Source organism: Heterodontus francisci, chromosome 38 (assembly GCF_036365525.1).
Source record: "Heterodontus francisci isolate sHetFra1 chromosome 38, sHetFra1.hap1, whole genome shotgun sequence".
Taxonomy (NCBI): domain Eukaryota; kingdom Metazoa; phylum Chordata; class Chondrichthyes; order Heterodontiformes; family Heterodontidae; genus Heterodontus; species Heterodontus francisci.
This window is the reverse complement of record NC_090408.1, coordinates 37,164,738-37,182,227: the sequence shown is the minus strand read 5'-3', so window position 1 is coordinate 37,182,227 and position 17,490 is coordinate 37,164,738. Positions and strand designations below refer to the sequence as shown.

The following is a 17,490-nucleotide window of genomic DNA, read 5'->3' as shown; positions in this document are numbered from 1 at the left end:
CTCCCTCCCTACTTCATCCAACCCGAAAAGCAAATCATTCTATTTCTTTCTCCCTCATCCAGCTTCCCCTTAAATGAATCTATGCTATTCGTCTCAACTATGCCCTGTGGTAGCAAGTACACATTCTAATGAATCGCTGGATAAAGAAGTTTTTTCTGAATACCCTCTTAATTTTTAAGTATTTATTATTAAGTATCATCCTTGTAAATCTTATTTGCACCTTCTGCAGTGCCTCTATATCCTTTTTGTTACTATGTTTTATAGATATAGATAGGTGGATTATTGTGACTTGATCCATATATTAGCATTTGCTAACCTTAAATGCTGGTCTAGTTTCAATTAACAAGACACAAGTGAAACATTCAAGTCTTGGAGGTGGGACAGAGAGGAGCCGTGAGGTCAATGTTTAACATTCAAACTATGCGGAAAGACTAGAGAAACATGTCTTTGCGAGAAGGTGACGAAGGCATTTGAGACCTATAAAATTTATTAAACACAATCAACGCGAGGTAACCAGGACAGCAGGCCAAAGGATTCACGGGTTCCAACTGGAGAAAGGTGAATTTAGCTCTGAGTACTTAGACAACATGTGGTTAACACTGGAGGTAGTAAATTATTGTTTGTGACAGAAGCTGAGGAGCATTTAACATGTTTGAAATAGATTTCAGCCTAAGTAATGGAAGCAAAAGACAAATGTGCAGCCATTCAAGAGGAGCAAGTGCTGTGAGGAGACAACATAGGAACAGGAGTAGGCCATTTAGTGCCTTGAGCCTGTTCCGTCATAGTTGATATGTGGTCGAACTCCATATACCTGTTTTTGCTCCATATCCTTTAATACCTGTGGTTAATAAAAATCTATCAATCCTAGATTTAAAATTAACAATTGACTTAGTATCAACTGCTATTTGTGGAAGAGAGCTGCAAACTTCTACCATTCCTAACTTCATGCTTGAAAGGTCTGGCTCCAACATTAAGACTATGTCCCCTAGTCCTAGACTCCCTGACTAGCAGAAATAGTTTCTCTCTATCTACTATCTGATTTTTCTTTCCAGCTGATTTGCCCATCCTGGGCTGTATGTATTCGTCATTTTACAACCACAGCAACAAGAGTCAGCATCTTGAGAGGAGAATGAAAGAAAATTAGCAGCAAAAACAAAGGAATTTTAATTAAATCACTACTGCCCCCTCTCCTCCCCCGCCCCCCCCCCCCCCCCCACTCCACCGACTGACCCCTCATCTGTACACCTACCAACTCACATGTTGAGCAGCCGTCCAGAATTTCTGACCAGGAAATCCACTGAATTGCCCCTCCTGTGGTTTTACAGTCTCATTCTGAGCTAATGGGGCAACAATTAAATTCACTTCAAAAGAAACTCTGACAAGTACAGAAACAGTAGGTTGTACAGGCCAGAATAATTAGGCAAGAGGGAAGGATATTGTGACTGCAACAGAACTAATGGTTGGTTCTTATCTCTCAATTCTACACGTGGCCCCTACTTGAATAAATACAACAAACTTGAAGTTAATTTTATCACAACAAACTTCTCTGATCAACTCACACCATCAACTACTTTCTGAAGCTCAGCAACTGTTGCTATGTAAGAAAGAACGTTCATTTATGCTGTGTCTTAACACTTCCCCAAGACCAATGAATTACTTTCAAAGTACAGGTGTAAATAACAGAATAAGGGAGTGGGGAGGGCAAGGGCTTCATATATAAAATATATAAGTCTTTCGATGATTCTCTCCACAGTTGAATGGCCAAATAAATCTCCCAACAGGTAGAAGTTTAAAAAAACGAATCGTTCTTGGTTTACATGTTGGCAGCATGTAAATGGGAAATGGATAACTATGTAAAATAAAAACAAAATTGAGAGAAAGGCAGGAGAAGTGGATGGCCCTATCAATGAGCTAGCACAGGTCCGACGGGCCGAATGCCTAAGATTTTATGTGCCTATGTTTTCCCATGATGGAAGGAAAACTGCAAACAAAGACAGAGGGAATGTGTCCTGGAAAAAAAAAGATACGAACTTGATCGCAATGTTTAATCTGTGCTGTAGAAATCCTGATGATACTTGCAAATCTCTCCCATTCTGCTTCCTTCCCTTTCGCACTGTTCCCGGAACGATCGATCTTTTGCTGCCACGTCAGGTTTAGCCCGACCCCAACACTGCGTCTGGTCGGCGGGAGGCGGAGCTGAAACAGACCTGTAAATGTGACACGACTCCTTTTACAAACAAAAGCTGTGTTCCAGAAAGCAATTGCTGCCAGTCTGCTTTCAGCCTCCTCCTGCATTCTCTCCCCCCACCCCGGGTCTTCACACTCCTCTCCAAACCATCATGTTCCTCCCTTACCTAATGCTATTACCTTTGGCATTCGCCGCTTTCACTGAACTAACATTTGAACTGCCTGATAAAGAGGTTGAATGTTTCTTCGAAGAGGTTGAAAAGGATGCTCAGTACACCTTGGTTTTCCAGGTAAAGTGCCAAAAAGGAGTTTTTTTAGAAATAAATTTAGATAATGTATGGCTGGCTGATTGATGCCATATGATACCTACTCTTATGGGCAGATGCAGGCTGCAATTGGCAGCAAGTTATGCTTTCATAACCTACTTTTATTGCGTAGCTTTTTTTGGGTGGAAAGTTGCACCAAGGTCGACAGTATAACTGCAGTTGAACTGGGCTCAGTAGGTAGCATTGTTACCTGTGGGATTGGAGTTGAAGGGTTTGAGCCCCACTGCAGGGTAATCTGGTTTTAGAGGATAGTTAGTGTCTTTCGGGTGAGATGTTAAAAAAGACTTGTATTTATATAGAACCGTGCACAACATCTGGACATCTCAAAGCACTTTACAGCCAATGAAGTACTTTTGAAGTGTAGTTACTGTTGTGATGTGGGAAACACGGCAGCCAATTTGCATACTTCCAGAAACCGCAATGTGATAATGATCAGATAATCTGTTTCAGTGATGTTGATTGAGAGATAAATGTTGGCCAGGACACCGGGGAGAACGCCCCTGCTCCTCTTCAAAATAGTGCCTTGGGATCTTTTACAACCACCTGACAGTGCAGACGGGACCCTCAATTTAAAGTCCCATTTGAAAGACAGCACCTCTGACAGTGCCGCACTTCCTCAGTACTACACTGGAGAATCAGCCTTGATTTTTATGCTTAAGTGCTGGAGTGGGACTTGAACTCACAACCTTCAGAGCTACCAGCTAACACACATTACACTGATCAACTGTTTACAGAGAAATGGGTTCTCTTGGTGCAGTAACTGATCATGCATCTCATTGCTGTTTTGTGGGATCTTACTGTGTGCATAATGGCTGCCATGTTTGCCTACATAACAATAGTCAATGCATTTTATGGTAATTTGTTGTATGCCAAGTGTTTTAGGCTAATGCAAGCTTTTTTATAACATAGTCAATCAATTCTGAGCCCACTGCTGGGATGGTGGGGGTGGGGGGCCGGGGGGGCGGGGGGGTGGTGGGGGTAGGGGTGGGGGGGCAGTGTGGGAGGGTGGTGTGGGGAATGGTATCACGCCTCTTTCACCTTATGCACCCATCACCCCTGTGCTCGCTGTCCTGGTTCCCGGTTAAGCAATGCCTTGATTTTAAAATTCTCACCCTTATTTTCAGATCCCTCCGTGACTTCGCCTCTCCCTATCTGTGTACCCTCCTCGGGCCCTACGACCCACCAAGATATCTGCGCTCCTCCAATCCTGGCCTCTTGAGAATCTCCAATTTTAATCGCCTCACTTTTGGCGGCCCTGCCTTTAGCTGCCAAGTCGCTAAGCTCTGGAATTTCCTCCCTAAACCTCTTTGTCTCTCTCCTTCTCTTATGTGGTTCAGTGTCAAATTTTGTTTGATAATGCTCTTGTATTTATATAGCACCTTGGGGTGTTTTACTATATTAAAGACGCTATAGAAATACAAGTTGTTGTTGCTCTGTTTGCAGTGCAACTACAAGTCTCATTTTGAAACATTTCTGCCATTCTGTTGAACGACTCATGGGAAGTACCAGAGACTGTCTGGCTTCAATTAGCACACTGCGCCAAGGATGAATCACCTTTGAGAGAAACGAAGGAGAGTGGAAGATTAGGGGACACAGTATAACATTGGAAAAGAACCGACTGGATAGTGAACTTTGAACCTGAGTGCCTGATGTCGGTATGAGAAGCCCCAACATGTGTTTAAGTATTTCCAGGCATAGAGCTTTGTTTTGTCTATTGAAAAGGTGGTCTAAATGGATAGTTCTGTTGTCCCTTGGCCAATGCATTACAGAATGGTTCACATTGAGTCAATATATTCTGATGCTGTGTGATACACTTCTTGTGCAATGTTTTTGATTTGCCCCCTCAAGTTTGGCCAGTTACTCCCAGTGGCAGACTTATAGCCACCAGTTAGCCTCAGTTCAAAATACATGAGCATGCTCATAGTTTGAAAGGACAATATGTCATAGGAACACATGAACCTAGGAACAGGAGTAGGCCGGTCAGCCCCATCGAGCCTGCTCTGCCATTCAATACGATCATGGCTGATTATCCACTTCAGTGCCTTTTTCCCACACTATCCCCATATCCCTTTATGTCTTTGGTATTTAGAAATCTGTCAATCTCTGCTTTAAACATACACAATGACTGAGCTTCCACAGCCCTCTGGGGTAGAGAATTCCAAAGATTCACAACCTTCTGAGTAAAGAAATTTCTCTTCAGCTCTGTCCTAAGTGGCCGCCCCCTTATTTTGAAATTATATCCCCTAGTTCTAGACTCCCCAACCAGGGGAAACATCTTACCTGTATCTACCCTGTCTATCCCTTTAAATATTTTGTAAGTTTCAATGAGATCACCTCTCATTCTTCAAAACTCTAGAAAATACAGGCCCAATTTCCCCAATCTCTCTTAATGGGACAGTCCCACCATCCCGGAACAAATCTGGTAAACCTTCGTTGCACTCCCTCTATGGTAATAATATCCTTCCTAAGTAAGGTAAGGGAACCAAAACTGCACACAGTAGTCCAGGTGCGGTCTAACCAAGATTCTACACAATTGAAGCAAGACTTGACTACTCGTATTCTCAAATCCTCTTGCAATAAAGGCTAACATACCATTAGCCTTCTATTGACTTGTATCACTGGATGCTGTTTACTGCTCAAGGGCGCAGAGTCCAAACATTTCACACAATCCTTCACACTTTACTGAAATTCTAGTGTCAACACTGGGTCAGTGTACATCTGCACTATCAGCTCCAAACAATGGTTCTGGCATCATACCAGCAGTATTGCTATGCTTGTAGGTGCCAATCAGTACTTGCTGCCTGGAAATTCTACCCAGCGCAGTGAAGCTTTTCAAGAATTCATTGTACAGCTTGTACTGGGAAGAGGAAGAACTGATCTTTAGGGGCTGTAATGTTTGTTGCAATGCTTGCACTACCTGTTGAGTTGAGCAGATGCCAGTTCCCCTGCCTGGCTATATTACAGGTCTATTCCTAAACTAGATTCATTCCAATTTCAGAGCTAGGACCTTGCTTTAATTTTTTGTTTAAAAAACCCTCCTTTCCTGAAGGGACTCACTCATGTTGGGGGTTTGGTTCCACAGGTTTTGGCTTCCCTTCGATACCTCATCAAATGACCAGTCTTCATTTAGGCTATTCCATCAAGGGGACAGAAAACAATCCTCTTCTACTGTCCACACACAGGTAGTGATCAGGAGCGAGAGCACGAGCTGATTTGATCCATTCCCCACCCTAGATGTGCTGGTACTGATTGTAGTGTCTCACTGCCCATAATGGAACTGAGGAACACTGACAGACCTGAAGGTCTCACGGATACAACCCCTGGTCTGAGTTGAGTTGCACAATGGGTAACAGTTGGGATTTTGCATTGGGGCCAATGCTTTTGGGCCAGGATAACGTCAGTGGTAGGGAAACGTTTAGAGATCCAAATCCAGGGCAAAATTGATTGTCACTTCGAAGATCATGGGTTAATAAATAACAGCCAATGTGGATTTGTTAAAGGCAAATGATGTCTGACAAGCGTAATTAAATTCTTTGATGAAGTAATGGAGAAGGTTGATGAAAGTAATTCCATTAATGTTGTATATATGGACTTTCAAGGTAAGTGCCACATAATGGATTTGTTAGCAAAATTAAAGCCCATGGGATTAAAGGGCAGTGGCAGCGTGAATACAAAATTGGCTAATAGAAAGCCCAGAGTAGTGGTGAACGGTTGTCTATCGGGAGGGAAGTATGCAGTTTTTAAAAATTCATTCATGGAATGTGGGCAGCATTTATTGCCCATCCCTGAGTGTTCTTAACTGAGTGGCTTGCTAGGCCACTTCAGAGGGCAGCTAAGAGTCAACCAGATTGTCGTGATTCTGGAGTCAAATATAAGCTAAACCGAGTAAGGACAGCAGATTCCCTTCCCTTTAGAACATGCGTGAACCAGACCAACAACAACAACTTATATTTATATAGCGCCTTTAATGTAATAAAACATCCCAAGACACTTCATAGGAGCATCATAAACCAAAATACGACACCGAGCCACATAAGGAGATATTAGGTCAGATGACCAAAGGCTTGGTCAAAGAGGTAGGTTTTAAGGAGTGTCTTAAGGGAGGAAAGCAAAATAAAGAAACAGAGAAGTGCACGTCAGATATTCCAGAGCTTAGGGCCTAGGCAATTGAAGGCGCAGCCACCAATGGTAGAGCAATTAAAATCAGGAATGCTCAAGAGGCCAGAATTAGATGAGCGCAGATATCTCAGAGGACTGTGGGGCTGGAGGAGATTACAGAGATACAGAGATAGGGAGTGGTGAGGCCATGAAGGGATTTGAAAACAAGGATGAGAATTTTAAAATCAAGATGTTGCTTGACCGGGAGCCAGTGTAGGTCAGCGAGCACAGGGATGATAGGGGAATTAAGACATGGGCAGCAGAGTTTTGGATGACCTCAAATTTATGGAGGATAGAATGTGGGAGACCAGCTAGAAGTGCATTGGAATTGTCAAGTCTAGAGGTAACAAAAGCATGAATGAGGGTTTCAGATGAGCTGAGACAGGGTTGAAGTCAAGTGATGTTATGGAGGTGGAAATAGGCAGTCTTAGTGATAGCACGAATAGGAGGTCGGAAATTCATCTCGGGGTCAAATGTGATAGCAAGGATGCGAACAGACTGATTTAATCTCACACTGTTGCCAGGGAGAGGGATAGAGTCAGTAGCTAGGGAATGGAGTTTGGAGCGGGGACTGAAAACAATTGCTTCCGTCTTCCCAAAATTTAATTGGAGGACATTTCTGTTCATCCAGTACTGGATGTTAGATAAGCAGTCTGATAATTTAGCAACAGTGGAAGAGTCGAGAGAGGTAGTGGTGAGGTAGAGCTGGGTGTCAATCAGCGTACATGTGAAAATTAACACTGTACTTTCAGATGATGTCGCCGAGGGTCAGCAAGGAGATGAGAAATAGAAGGGGACCAGGATAGATCCATGGGGGACACCAGAGGTAATGGTGCAGAGCAGGAAGAGAAGCCGTTGCAAGTGACTTTCTGGCTACAATTAGAGAGATAAGAATGGAACCAGGTGAGAGTAGTCCCACACAGCTGGGTTTTTATGACAATCCAAAAGTTTTATAGACACCATTACTGATACTAGCTTTTTATTCCAGATTTATTATTAACTGAAATCGAGTTCCCCAGATGCCATGGGGGGATTTAAACTCACATCTAGTGGATTAGTCTAGGCCTCTGGATTGCTAGTCCAGTAATAACTACTGTGTTACCAATCTCGTTTCTGGTGTTCCCCAGGGGTTGGTATTAGAGCCAGTGCTCTTTTTGATATATATTAATGACCTAGACTTAGACTTAATTTGAAAGTTTGCAGATGGCACAAAACGCAGAAATATGCATAGTGGGGGGGATAATAGCAGACTTCAGGAGGGCATAGACAGACTGGTGAAATGGCAGACTAATAGCAGATGAAATTTAAGGCAGAGAAGTGTGAAGTGATACATTTTGGAAGGAAGAATGAAGAGAAGCATTCTAAACTGAATGGTGCAATTTTAAAGGGGTGCAGGAACAGAGAGACCTGGGGTTCACATGCACAAACCTTTGAAGATGACAGCACGAGTTGGTAAGACTTTTCAAAGAGTATACAGGATCCTGAGCTTTATAAATAGAGGGTTAGAGTACAAAAGCAAGGAAATTATGCTAAACCTCTACAAAACACTAGTTTGGCCTCATCTAGAGTATTGTGTCCAATTCTGGGCACCACACTTTAAGAAGGAATGTCCTGGGAGAGGCTGCAGAGATTTACGAGAATGGTACCAGGGACGAGGGGCTTCAGTTATTTGGAGAGACAGGAGAAACTGGGATTGTTCTTCTTAGAGCAGAGAAGGTTAAGGGGAGATTTAACAGAGGTGTTCAAAATTATGTAGGGTTTTTGATTTAATAGACAGGGAGAAATTGTTTCAACCAGCAGGTAGTTCATAATCAGAGGTCACAGATTTAAGATAATTGGCCATTGAACTAGGGAGAGATGAGGATAATTTTTTTCAACGTAGTGAATTGTTATGGTCTGGAGTGCACTGCCTGAAAGGGCGGTGGAAGCAGGTTAAATCATCCCTTTCAAAAGACCATTGGATATATACTTGAAAAGGAAACATTTGCAAGGCTATGAGGAAAGAATGGGAGAAGTGAGACTAATTGGATAGCTTCTTCAAACAGCCAGTACAGGTATGATGGGCTGAATGTCCTCCTTCTTTGCTGTATGTTTCTGTGCTTCAGATTCTTAATGAACCTCCAATAACCTCTGCTGGAACCTGTGATGTTCAGTGAGAGCTAAGTTGTGTTCTGGTGGTATTTGGGGCTGGTAAGTGGGCTGGGGGATGGGTTTAATTTCCATCTGCCTACTAATTGCCTCTGGTTAGGTGTGTGCGGTTGTAAGAAGAATCTTGTCTAAGTATTTTTCCAGATAGAGGACAAACATCAGTCACTCCAGGTGGCAGGTGCACCACTAATACTGCTTTGTTAATTCATGAAATGTGGGGGACTGGGTTATCTAATCACCTTTCATAGCATGGCTGCAATGGCCCTAGGTGAAACAAGCTTGGCCAGTCTTGATCCAGTTTATATGTGGCTTTGAGCTAGAGCTCAAAACAGTTCCTAACCCAGAGCTAATGCGCAATCTTATGTAAGGAGACCCCATTTTGGCTGGTGTGGGACATTGGAAAATGTTAATGTTGGTACAATAGGGAGTACTTTATTGTTGGGAAAATGTAGCAAGCTTCAGTTTGCATAAGTGGACAGTATAAAGGGAGATTTATTCTCCATCTGGCCTGTGCCTTATCTAACCTGCAAATGCTCAATCAGCACAAAATTAGTAATTTTTTAAAGTTTAGTGATACAGCACTGAAACAGGCCCTTCGGCCCACCGAGTCTGTGCCGACCATCAACCACCCATTTATACTAATCCTACACTAATCCCATATTCCTACCACATCCCCACCTGTCCCTATATTTCCCTACCACCTACCTATACTAGGGGCAATTTATAATGGCCAATTTACCTATCAACCTGCAAGTCTTTGGCATGTGGGAGGAAACCAGAGCACCCGGAGGAAACCCACGCAGACACAGGGAGAACTTGCAAACTCCACACAGGCAGTACCCAGAATTGAACCCGGGTCGCTGGAGCTGTGAGGCTGCGGTGCTAACCACTGCGCCACAATAAGTGAAAACATGAGCATTTACACATCTCTTGAGCTGGAAGGGAACCGTGGAGAATCAGAGGAGACATGATTGAAGTGGATCAGGTGTGTACACAGCAGACCTGCTGCCGAACTAGTCAAGTCTAATCAGAGGGTCAGATGGTGGCATCTTGTTTATGATGTTAAAGAAACAAATATTTCCATTCAAAGCCATTGGCGGATTCAGAGAACAGATTTCAAAATATACTTTATAAAACTGACTACAGAGGAAACCTTGGTCCAAAAGAAATGTCGTAGGTGAGCAGGAAAGAGATGTAACTTTCCATTGGTCTGGCACACCATTCCATAGACTTAAATAATTAACAAATAGTATTATTCCTGAAAAATTTCAAAGTTACAAAGCTTCTTTTCTCATAAGTTTCTTTAATGATTAAATGCTATACTTTAAAGTGTTGGAGAAGGGTCAGCATCAAGTACTTCTGCATCAGAATTAACACAGATGATATACAGAGTAACTCTTCCTCCACACTGCCCCATCAAGCACCACCCAGGCCAGATACAGTCCTGTTAGGACTCCCTCTAATTTGGCTCCACAATGTGCCTCTATCATTACCTCAGAACAAACCATTACCAAAGTTGGAGAGAGTAATAAAGAAAAGATGTGGTCAAGGTTAAGAGTGGCGCAGTGGTTAGCACTGCAGCCTCACAGCTCCAGTAACCTGGGTTCGATTCTGGATACTGCCTGTGTGGAATTTGCAAGTTCTCCCTGTGACCATGTGGGTTTCTGCTGGGTGCTCTGATTTCCTCCCACAGCCAAAGACTTACAGGTTGATAGGTAAATTGGCTGTTGTAAATTGCCCCTAGTGGTGGTAGGAGAATGGTGGGGACATGGTAGGGAATAATGTAGGATTAGTATAAAATGGGTGGTTGTTGGTTGGCACAGACTCAGTGGGCCGAAGGGCCTGTTTCAGTGCTGTATCTCTATGACTATGACTAAGTTTGGTGATAGAAAGTTCATGTTAAGAATGTCCTATCCTTTTAGTATCATACCCCAAAATGAGTTTCTGGCTTCAGAAGAGAATTGAAGTGAATGGGGGGAAGACATGCACAAACATCCACACCACAACCTGTAGTAATGTAGGAACAGGAGTTGCCACTCAGCACCTTATGCTTGCTCCACCATTCAATTAGATCATAGTAGACCTGTATCTTAACTTCATTTATCCAGCTTGGCTTAACACCCTTGTCTAAGAAAAATCTATTCATCTCAGATTTGACATTTTCAAACCTCAACAGTTTTTTGGGGAACAGAGTTCCACATTTCCATTACCCTTTGTGTGAAGAAGTGCTTCCTGACATTACCCCTAAATGGTCTAGCTCTCATTTTAAGGTTGTGCCCTCTTGTTCTGGACTCCCCCCACCAGAGAAAATGGTTTCTCTCTATTTACCCTATCAAATCCTTTTAATCATTGTTATAACCCAGTGAGGAAGGGGTCTAGGGTTCCCTCTCAACCTTCACCTGGTCTTAACGTAACAGGGTTTAATTTTTAAAACAGCGTGTTTTGGCTCTCCCGTGGTGAATCCTTGTTCACCGCTTTCCAATTATAAGGCAAAGAAACCATCACAAAGAGGTTTTCTTAGGTTTAAAGAAGAAAAGTTGAAATTTATTAAACTTGAACTTAAACTCTAATTCGGTTGATGCCTACCGATACACAACGCACCCACGCTAGCATGCATACGCGATACACACACGCAAACAGGGACAGAAAAGAGCAGAACAAAAATAAAGCGGAAAAGTTTGAGGGAATATTTGAAGAGCTTTTGTTATGGTTCTTTGAGCTCACTGTAGAGTCCTCTATAGTGGGTAGATCTTGCTTTTCGTTGGGGCCCAGTATTCTTCGTAAACCTTGTTCGCTGTAGGAGACTTTTCTCTCTTGGGGTTCATGTGTCTTCAGCGGATTCAGAGGCTTGTGAGAAAGAGATAGGAGCAGACAGGAGAGATATTCTCAGTCCAGGAACAAACAGTGTTTCTGCGTTTAAACTCTCTGGGACTAGTTCAAAAGACCCTGGAGCAGCCAGTTAGTCATGTGACCAACTGGTCTAACCAGTCCTGGATTGTATCACCTTAGCAGTCTCTGGAATGCTCCTCTTACACACAATACCTGGTGATCAAGGTCCATTTTGGGCTGAATGTGTCAGGGAATGGTCCTTTGTCCTTCCAATCACTGTCTGCTAATATGCAAATGTCTTTTTTCAGCAACAGCTGATCTGTTTAACAAGTCATTTTCTCACTCCAGCAACAGTTTAAAATCAATGTACATGACAAAATTAATGTGCGTCATTCTTGGCAGGTGGGGGCCTAGCGTGACATCATCTAAAAACACATGAATTGGCAGAGTGGGGAAATCCACAGGGTTACAACTGCAACCCATCCCTTTGGGAACGTTGGCGTCTGATTATGTATACACGCCCATTTATATTGGTGATGGGGTGTGGTGTTGGGCTAAAGACAGTCTGTGTATAGTTAATGACCCTTTTGTTCTGAGTTCCCTTCGGATCTGACTTGTTGCCAAATCAGTGTATGATCAGTTGATAAAAGTTGAACATTTTTGTTCTCAACAGGTGGTTGCAGGCGGTCACTATGACGTGGATTGTTTCATCGAAGATCCCACTAGGCGAATGGTCTACAGAAAGCACAAGATACGGTACGACACTGTCGTTGGGAAAGCAGAGATCGCCGGAGTCTACAAGTTCTGCTTCGGCAACCAGTTCTCCACCTTCACGCACAAGAAGATATATTTCCACCTCCAAGCTGGCGAAGAGCCTCCAATTCTCCGCAATGTTGAGGACAAGGTCTCTGCTCTCACACTGGTTAGTTGGTCTTCCCAGGCCTTTGGAAACCTGGCTTCTCATCTTAATGGGTCATACAGAAATGTTGAAAAAAATTAGAGTGATTGGGTGATGCCAGGCTTAGATTTTAAAGCCTTCAAGTTGTAGGATAGTTCTGTGTGTTTGGCTAAACAATGGAATGTACTTGCATTGGCCAGATGACTCTTAAAATCGTAGAATATTACGGCACAGAAGGAGGCCATTTGGCCCACCGTGCCTGTGCTGGCTCTTTGCAAGAGCTATTCAATTCGTGCCACTCCCCCTGTGCTTTCCCCATAGACTGGCTAAATTGTTCCTGTTCAAATATATATCCTTTTGAAAGTTTGTTTCAAATTTGTTCTTGGGATGTGGGCATCACAGGCAAGGCCAGCATTATTGCCCATTCCTAATTAACCTTGAGCAGGCGGGGGTGAGCCAGTTACAACTGAGTGGCTTGCTAGGCCATTTCAGAGGGCAGTTAAGCGTTAACTACATTGGTGTGGGTCTGGAGTCACATGTAGACCAGACCAGCTAAGGACAGCAGATTTCCTTCCCTGGAAGGACAGTAGTGAATCTACTAGTTTCCTGATCATTATTAATGAGACAAGCATTTTATTCCAGATTTATTAATTAAATTTCTGTAGCTGCCATGGTGGGACTTGAACTCATATCTCCAGAGCATTAGTCCAGGGCTCTGGATTACTAGTCCAGTAACATTTCCACCTGGTTACCATCCCCTTAGCCTTACTATTGAATCTGCTTTCACTGCACTTTCAGGCAGTCCATTCCATATTATAACAACTAGCTGCATTTAAAAACAAATTCTCCTCATCTCCCGGTGGTCCTTTTGCAGGTAAATCACCCACTTGGCTGGTTTCTGTTGAGCTGCAGAGTCATTAAATTCTACCAAGTGCCAAATGTAAGGATAACAATTACAGCAACCATCCTGAGTCGTACGGAGAATAATAATGCTGATGTTTGAAGGTCTGTCGTAATTACTTGTGTAAGTGTAGGAACCTTCTGCATTATGCAGTTGCTGGCCGAAGCAGTTGGACTGCATCGTGATCCTTTTTGCTTCCCTCTTCAGCTGGAATCCTCCTGCACCTCCATCCATTATGCCTTGAGGACCGTGGTCAGCTTGCAGGCACAGCAACGTGTACAGGCGACAATTGATCGCCTGCATGCAGAAGATATCAGCATCCACATTGTCTACTGGGCATCGAGCGAGACTATCATTGTTTTTCTGGTTACTGTTGGCCAGGTGATCATCCTGAAGAGATTCTTCACTGAAAAAAAGGCCTCCGTGGGTGTGACCAACACCTAACGTCTGCAGCCACTGTAGCCTAGCCACTCGAAGTCACATGTGTGTGCCATGTTACTGTAATGTAGTTATTATGTGACAATCAGTGTGCAGTGGTCAAAGGGGAGATATAGTCAGTGAAGGTAGCCCTCCCCGTTAACTACCAGTTGCAAAGGGAGTGATACCTGTACCTGTGTCTTGCAGTCACCAGTTCTTAGCATAGTCAAAGCCTCTCGCATTCTCAGGGCAACCTCGCAACCAAAAAATGAATGAAAGAACTTGCATTTATGTAGTGCCTTTTGTGACCTTGGACATCCCCAATCAATTAATTAATTGGGGCGCTATCAATGTTGTTACATCGACAGAATACAACAACCAAATTGTGCACAGCAAGCTTCCACAGAAATTACAAATGAGATGACTGACCAGATGATCTGTGTTTGGTGACGTTGCTCAAGGGTGGAATGATGGCTGACATAGGATGGCCGTTGCCCAGGGAACTGCAGACCAAATAATTGACGTTAGGTTCCCAGGACACGCAATACTTTGAAACAAGCAATTAGGCAATTCTAATAGTTCCACCTTCCAGTCCATCTTCACATATTGATACTCTTGGCCTCACTACCTCCTCTGACCTCAACTGGAGCTGCCCCATCTCCTCAACTAAACCTTCCTTCAAGAAGTTTGGTTTCCCCTTTTGCTCTTTTACAGCTTTTCCCCTCAACATTCTTGTCTGTTAAATCCAAGGACACGTGAATGGCACTCTCATATTCTGCAACTCTCTCACTCCTGGATAGGAAACAAGGAAAAGCTTATCCTCTGATAGGCAATTCCAACTCTCACCTCTAGATTCCTCTATCCCTCCACTGCACCTTCATCTGTCTCTCTCCATTTAATGAAAATAATTAACATCAGGTTTCCTATGCAGTCTTCCTTCTTGTTCCTTTAAAGCTTTGAATGCACTGTCCTCGACCGTTCCTCCTCACTTTATCTTCACCCCTTGTTGGAATCAAGGTACTCCTCACACCTTCTCCTACTCACAAGGACCTCAGAACTGTGGTAATCCCAGCCTCACTGAGACTACTCATCCCCCTACAATCAACAAACTCCAAGCTTGCCATCATCTAATCCTTACTCCATGTTTTGCTTTTATCTTCTGGCCTACTCCTTTCACATTCAGAAGTGGCCTGTACTTTGGGCCTTGGCCCTTCATGTGGGTTAGGAACACAGGAACAAGTGTAGGCCATTCAGCCCCTCAACTATGTCCTGCCATTCAGTTACATCATGCCTGATCCTCATCCTCAATCCACTCATTCTCCAAAGGGAGCAGGTACAAAAAAACCCCACCCATTTTATGCAGAAACCCTGGTGCAGTATCACAAAGCTCTGTGATAGTGACATCACAAAACTCTGCACTAGTGACATCACAAAGCTCTGCAGGAATGACATCACAACTCTGCTTTAGTGACATCACAAAGCTCTGCACGAATGACATCACAACTCTGCTTTAGTGACATCACAAAGCTCTGCACGAATGACATCACAACTCTGCTTTAGTGACATCACAAAGGGATTGAAAGTGAGCATGAGACCAACATGCCTCTATTTTGTGATATTGCATTGTGGGGAAAGTGGCAAGTTCCACACAAAATATTCTGCTCCCAGCATAAAGGTAATTAAATGGGCAATTGGTACAGATGGACAAGAGTACAGATATCTCCCTCAATGGCAGTTAGGACTATGTGTTTCACCTTTCAAAGAAAACTGCTGATTGAAGGCTGGGGTCCCACTAAATGGGATCTGCTGATGATATAACAAGTCCGGTGTGCCCCCAATGAGCTTTGCTACTGAAAAATTAATTTTCCTTGGTGCTCCAGTTATAGGATGTGTCTACAGTAGAACTGCTGTTACGCTTCATCCATTGAAGATTTAAAAAAACTCACATTTATCCAGCACCTTTCACCACCTCAGGACATTCAATGAAGTACTTTTGAAGTGTAGTCACTGTTGTAGGAAACACAGTAGTCAATTTGCATTGAACAAACTCCCACAAACAGCAATGTGATAATGACCAGATCATCAGTTTGTAGGTGTTGGCTAGAGGATAAATATTGGCCAGGACACCAGGAAGAAACCCCCGCCCCTCCCCCGCTCTTCTTTGAATAATGTCATTGGAACATTTATGTCCACCTGAGAGAACAGACTGAACCTAGGTTTATAACATCCCACCCGAAAGATGCCACCTCCGCCAGTGCAGCACTCCCACAGTACTGTATCCCTGGAAAGATAGTGTTTGAATGTGTACCGAATGAAGAAGGAGGTGGAATAATACCACAGCCTGAGTCAGCACCTCCAGCAAAAGTATTAGCGCCTTCTGGTGAGGGAGAAAGTTGCAGGGAGCGAAAACAGTATGGCCACACAGCGTCAGTGATTTCACTCCAAGACACTAGTAGTTGATGTAGTTGGAATCCAGTCACGACTTCACACCGGCCAGCCCAGCTTTGACTGCTTCAAGAGACAGGGGCTAAGAGACCACAAGCCATGGGTCAACGACTCTCTTGACCACAACGACTTAGCTGTAATATTGTTGCCAGAGCTATACTGCAGAAATCAAAACTCTTCCATATTAAAGTGTATTTTTTAAAATTCACTTCAGGCAGGCTGACATGTTCTCTTGGGTAATGGTACTTTAACAGGAGACAACAGCTGACCTTGCAATCACAGAACAGCAAGGCCGGTACAGAAATCAGCACATTCTGTTCTAGTGCTGAGTATCAGAAAGGGTTGGGCTTAGGCCAGCTGGACAAGGTGGCTAAAGGGTCAGTGGTTGGTCTCTCATAGCACTGACCCAAGATTGGGGATGGAGGGAAAGAGGGAGGGGAGGGGAGGGGGGGATTCTCTCCTATAAATGGGACCCCATGATTATCTTTCTGAGCAACTCTCTCTGTGAGTTCTGTTTAGTTGAGTCTCCAGTCAGCAGTCTTTATCCTGCATATGTTTAAATTATGTGGAGTGATAATTACAGGCAAAATTAACTCTCCCAGTACTCTTATACTGAGACAGGAGGTGGCCAAGAATCAGGAACCAGCCAGCTGGCTGCTTTAAGTTGAGGCAGAGCTGCCCAAGTTAGTTTGCGCGCAGGTTGTTCTTTGCCCATCCCCGTCCCGCAGTGGTGGGTGAGTGCCCACTGCAGTGATCAGGGAGGCTCGCCGTGGGGAGTGCATTACTTTGCAAACGGAATCTCTCCATGGCAAAGGGGTTTTTCAGGACAACGGTTGCCGAGAGCAGACAAGGGATATGGGAATAGTGGGGAAAATGGTGTAGAGGTAGATGATCGGCCATAATCTGTTTGAATGGAGCAGCAGGCTCGAGGGGCCGAATGGCCTACTCCTGCTCCTATTTCCTATGATCCTAGACCAGGAACAGCCTTTCCATGGTTCAAACATCACCCACCGCTCCCTCCCTAACTCTATGTTGAGGTAGCAGCTGTGGCCTCACATTAAAACCCCCAGTGCTTCTGGGCTAAGGAGGTGGAATACCAGCTGGAAAGTAACTGAAGTGCATGGGCATTGGGCAAGGAGGGGATTAGGGTCCACCGCAGTCTTCTACTCGATTCTTTGCCA

General features: G+C 43.8%; 1 protein-coding gene across 1 annotated transcript; it reads left to right on the top strand.

Annotated features, from left to right (window-relative positions):
• Positions 1-2,219: 2,219 nt before the first annotated feature.
• Positions 2,220-16,749, top strand: LOC137352541 (transmembrane emp24 domain-containing protein 3-like). Its single transcript, XM_068018119.1, has 3 exons — positions 2,220-2,477; positions 12,322-12,570; positions 13,655-16,749. Exons 1-3 carry the CDS (start codon positions 2,340-2,342, stop codon positions 13,889-13,891), a joined length of 624 nt encoding a protein of 207 aa, XP_067874220.1. The 5' UTR covers positions 2,220-2,339; the 3' UTR covers positions 13,892-16,749.
• The last annotated feature ends 741 nt before the right edge of the window (positions 16,750-17,490 follow it).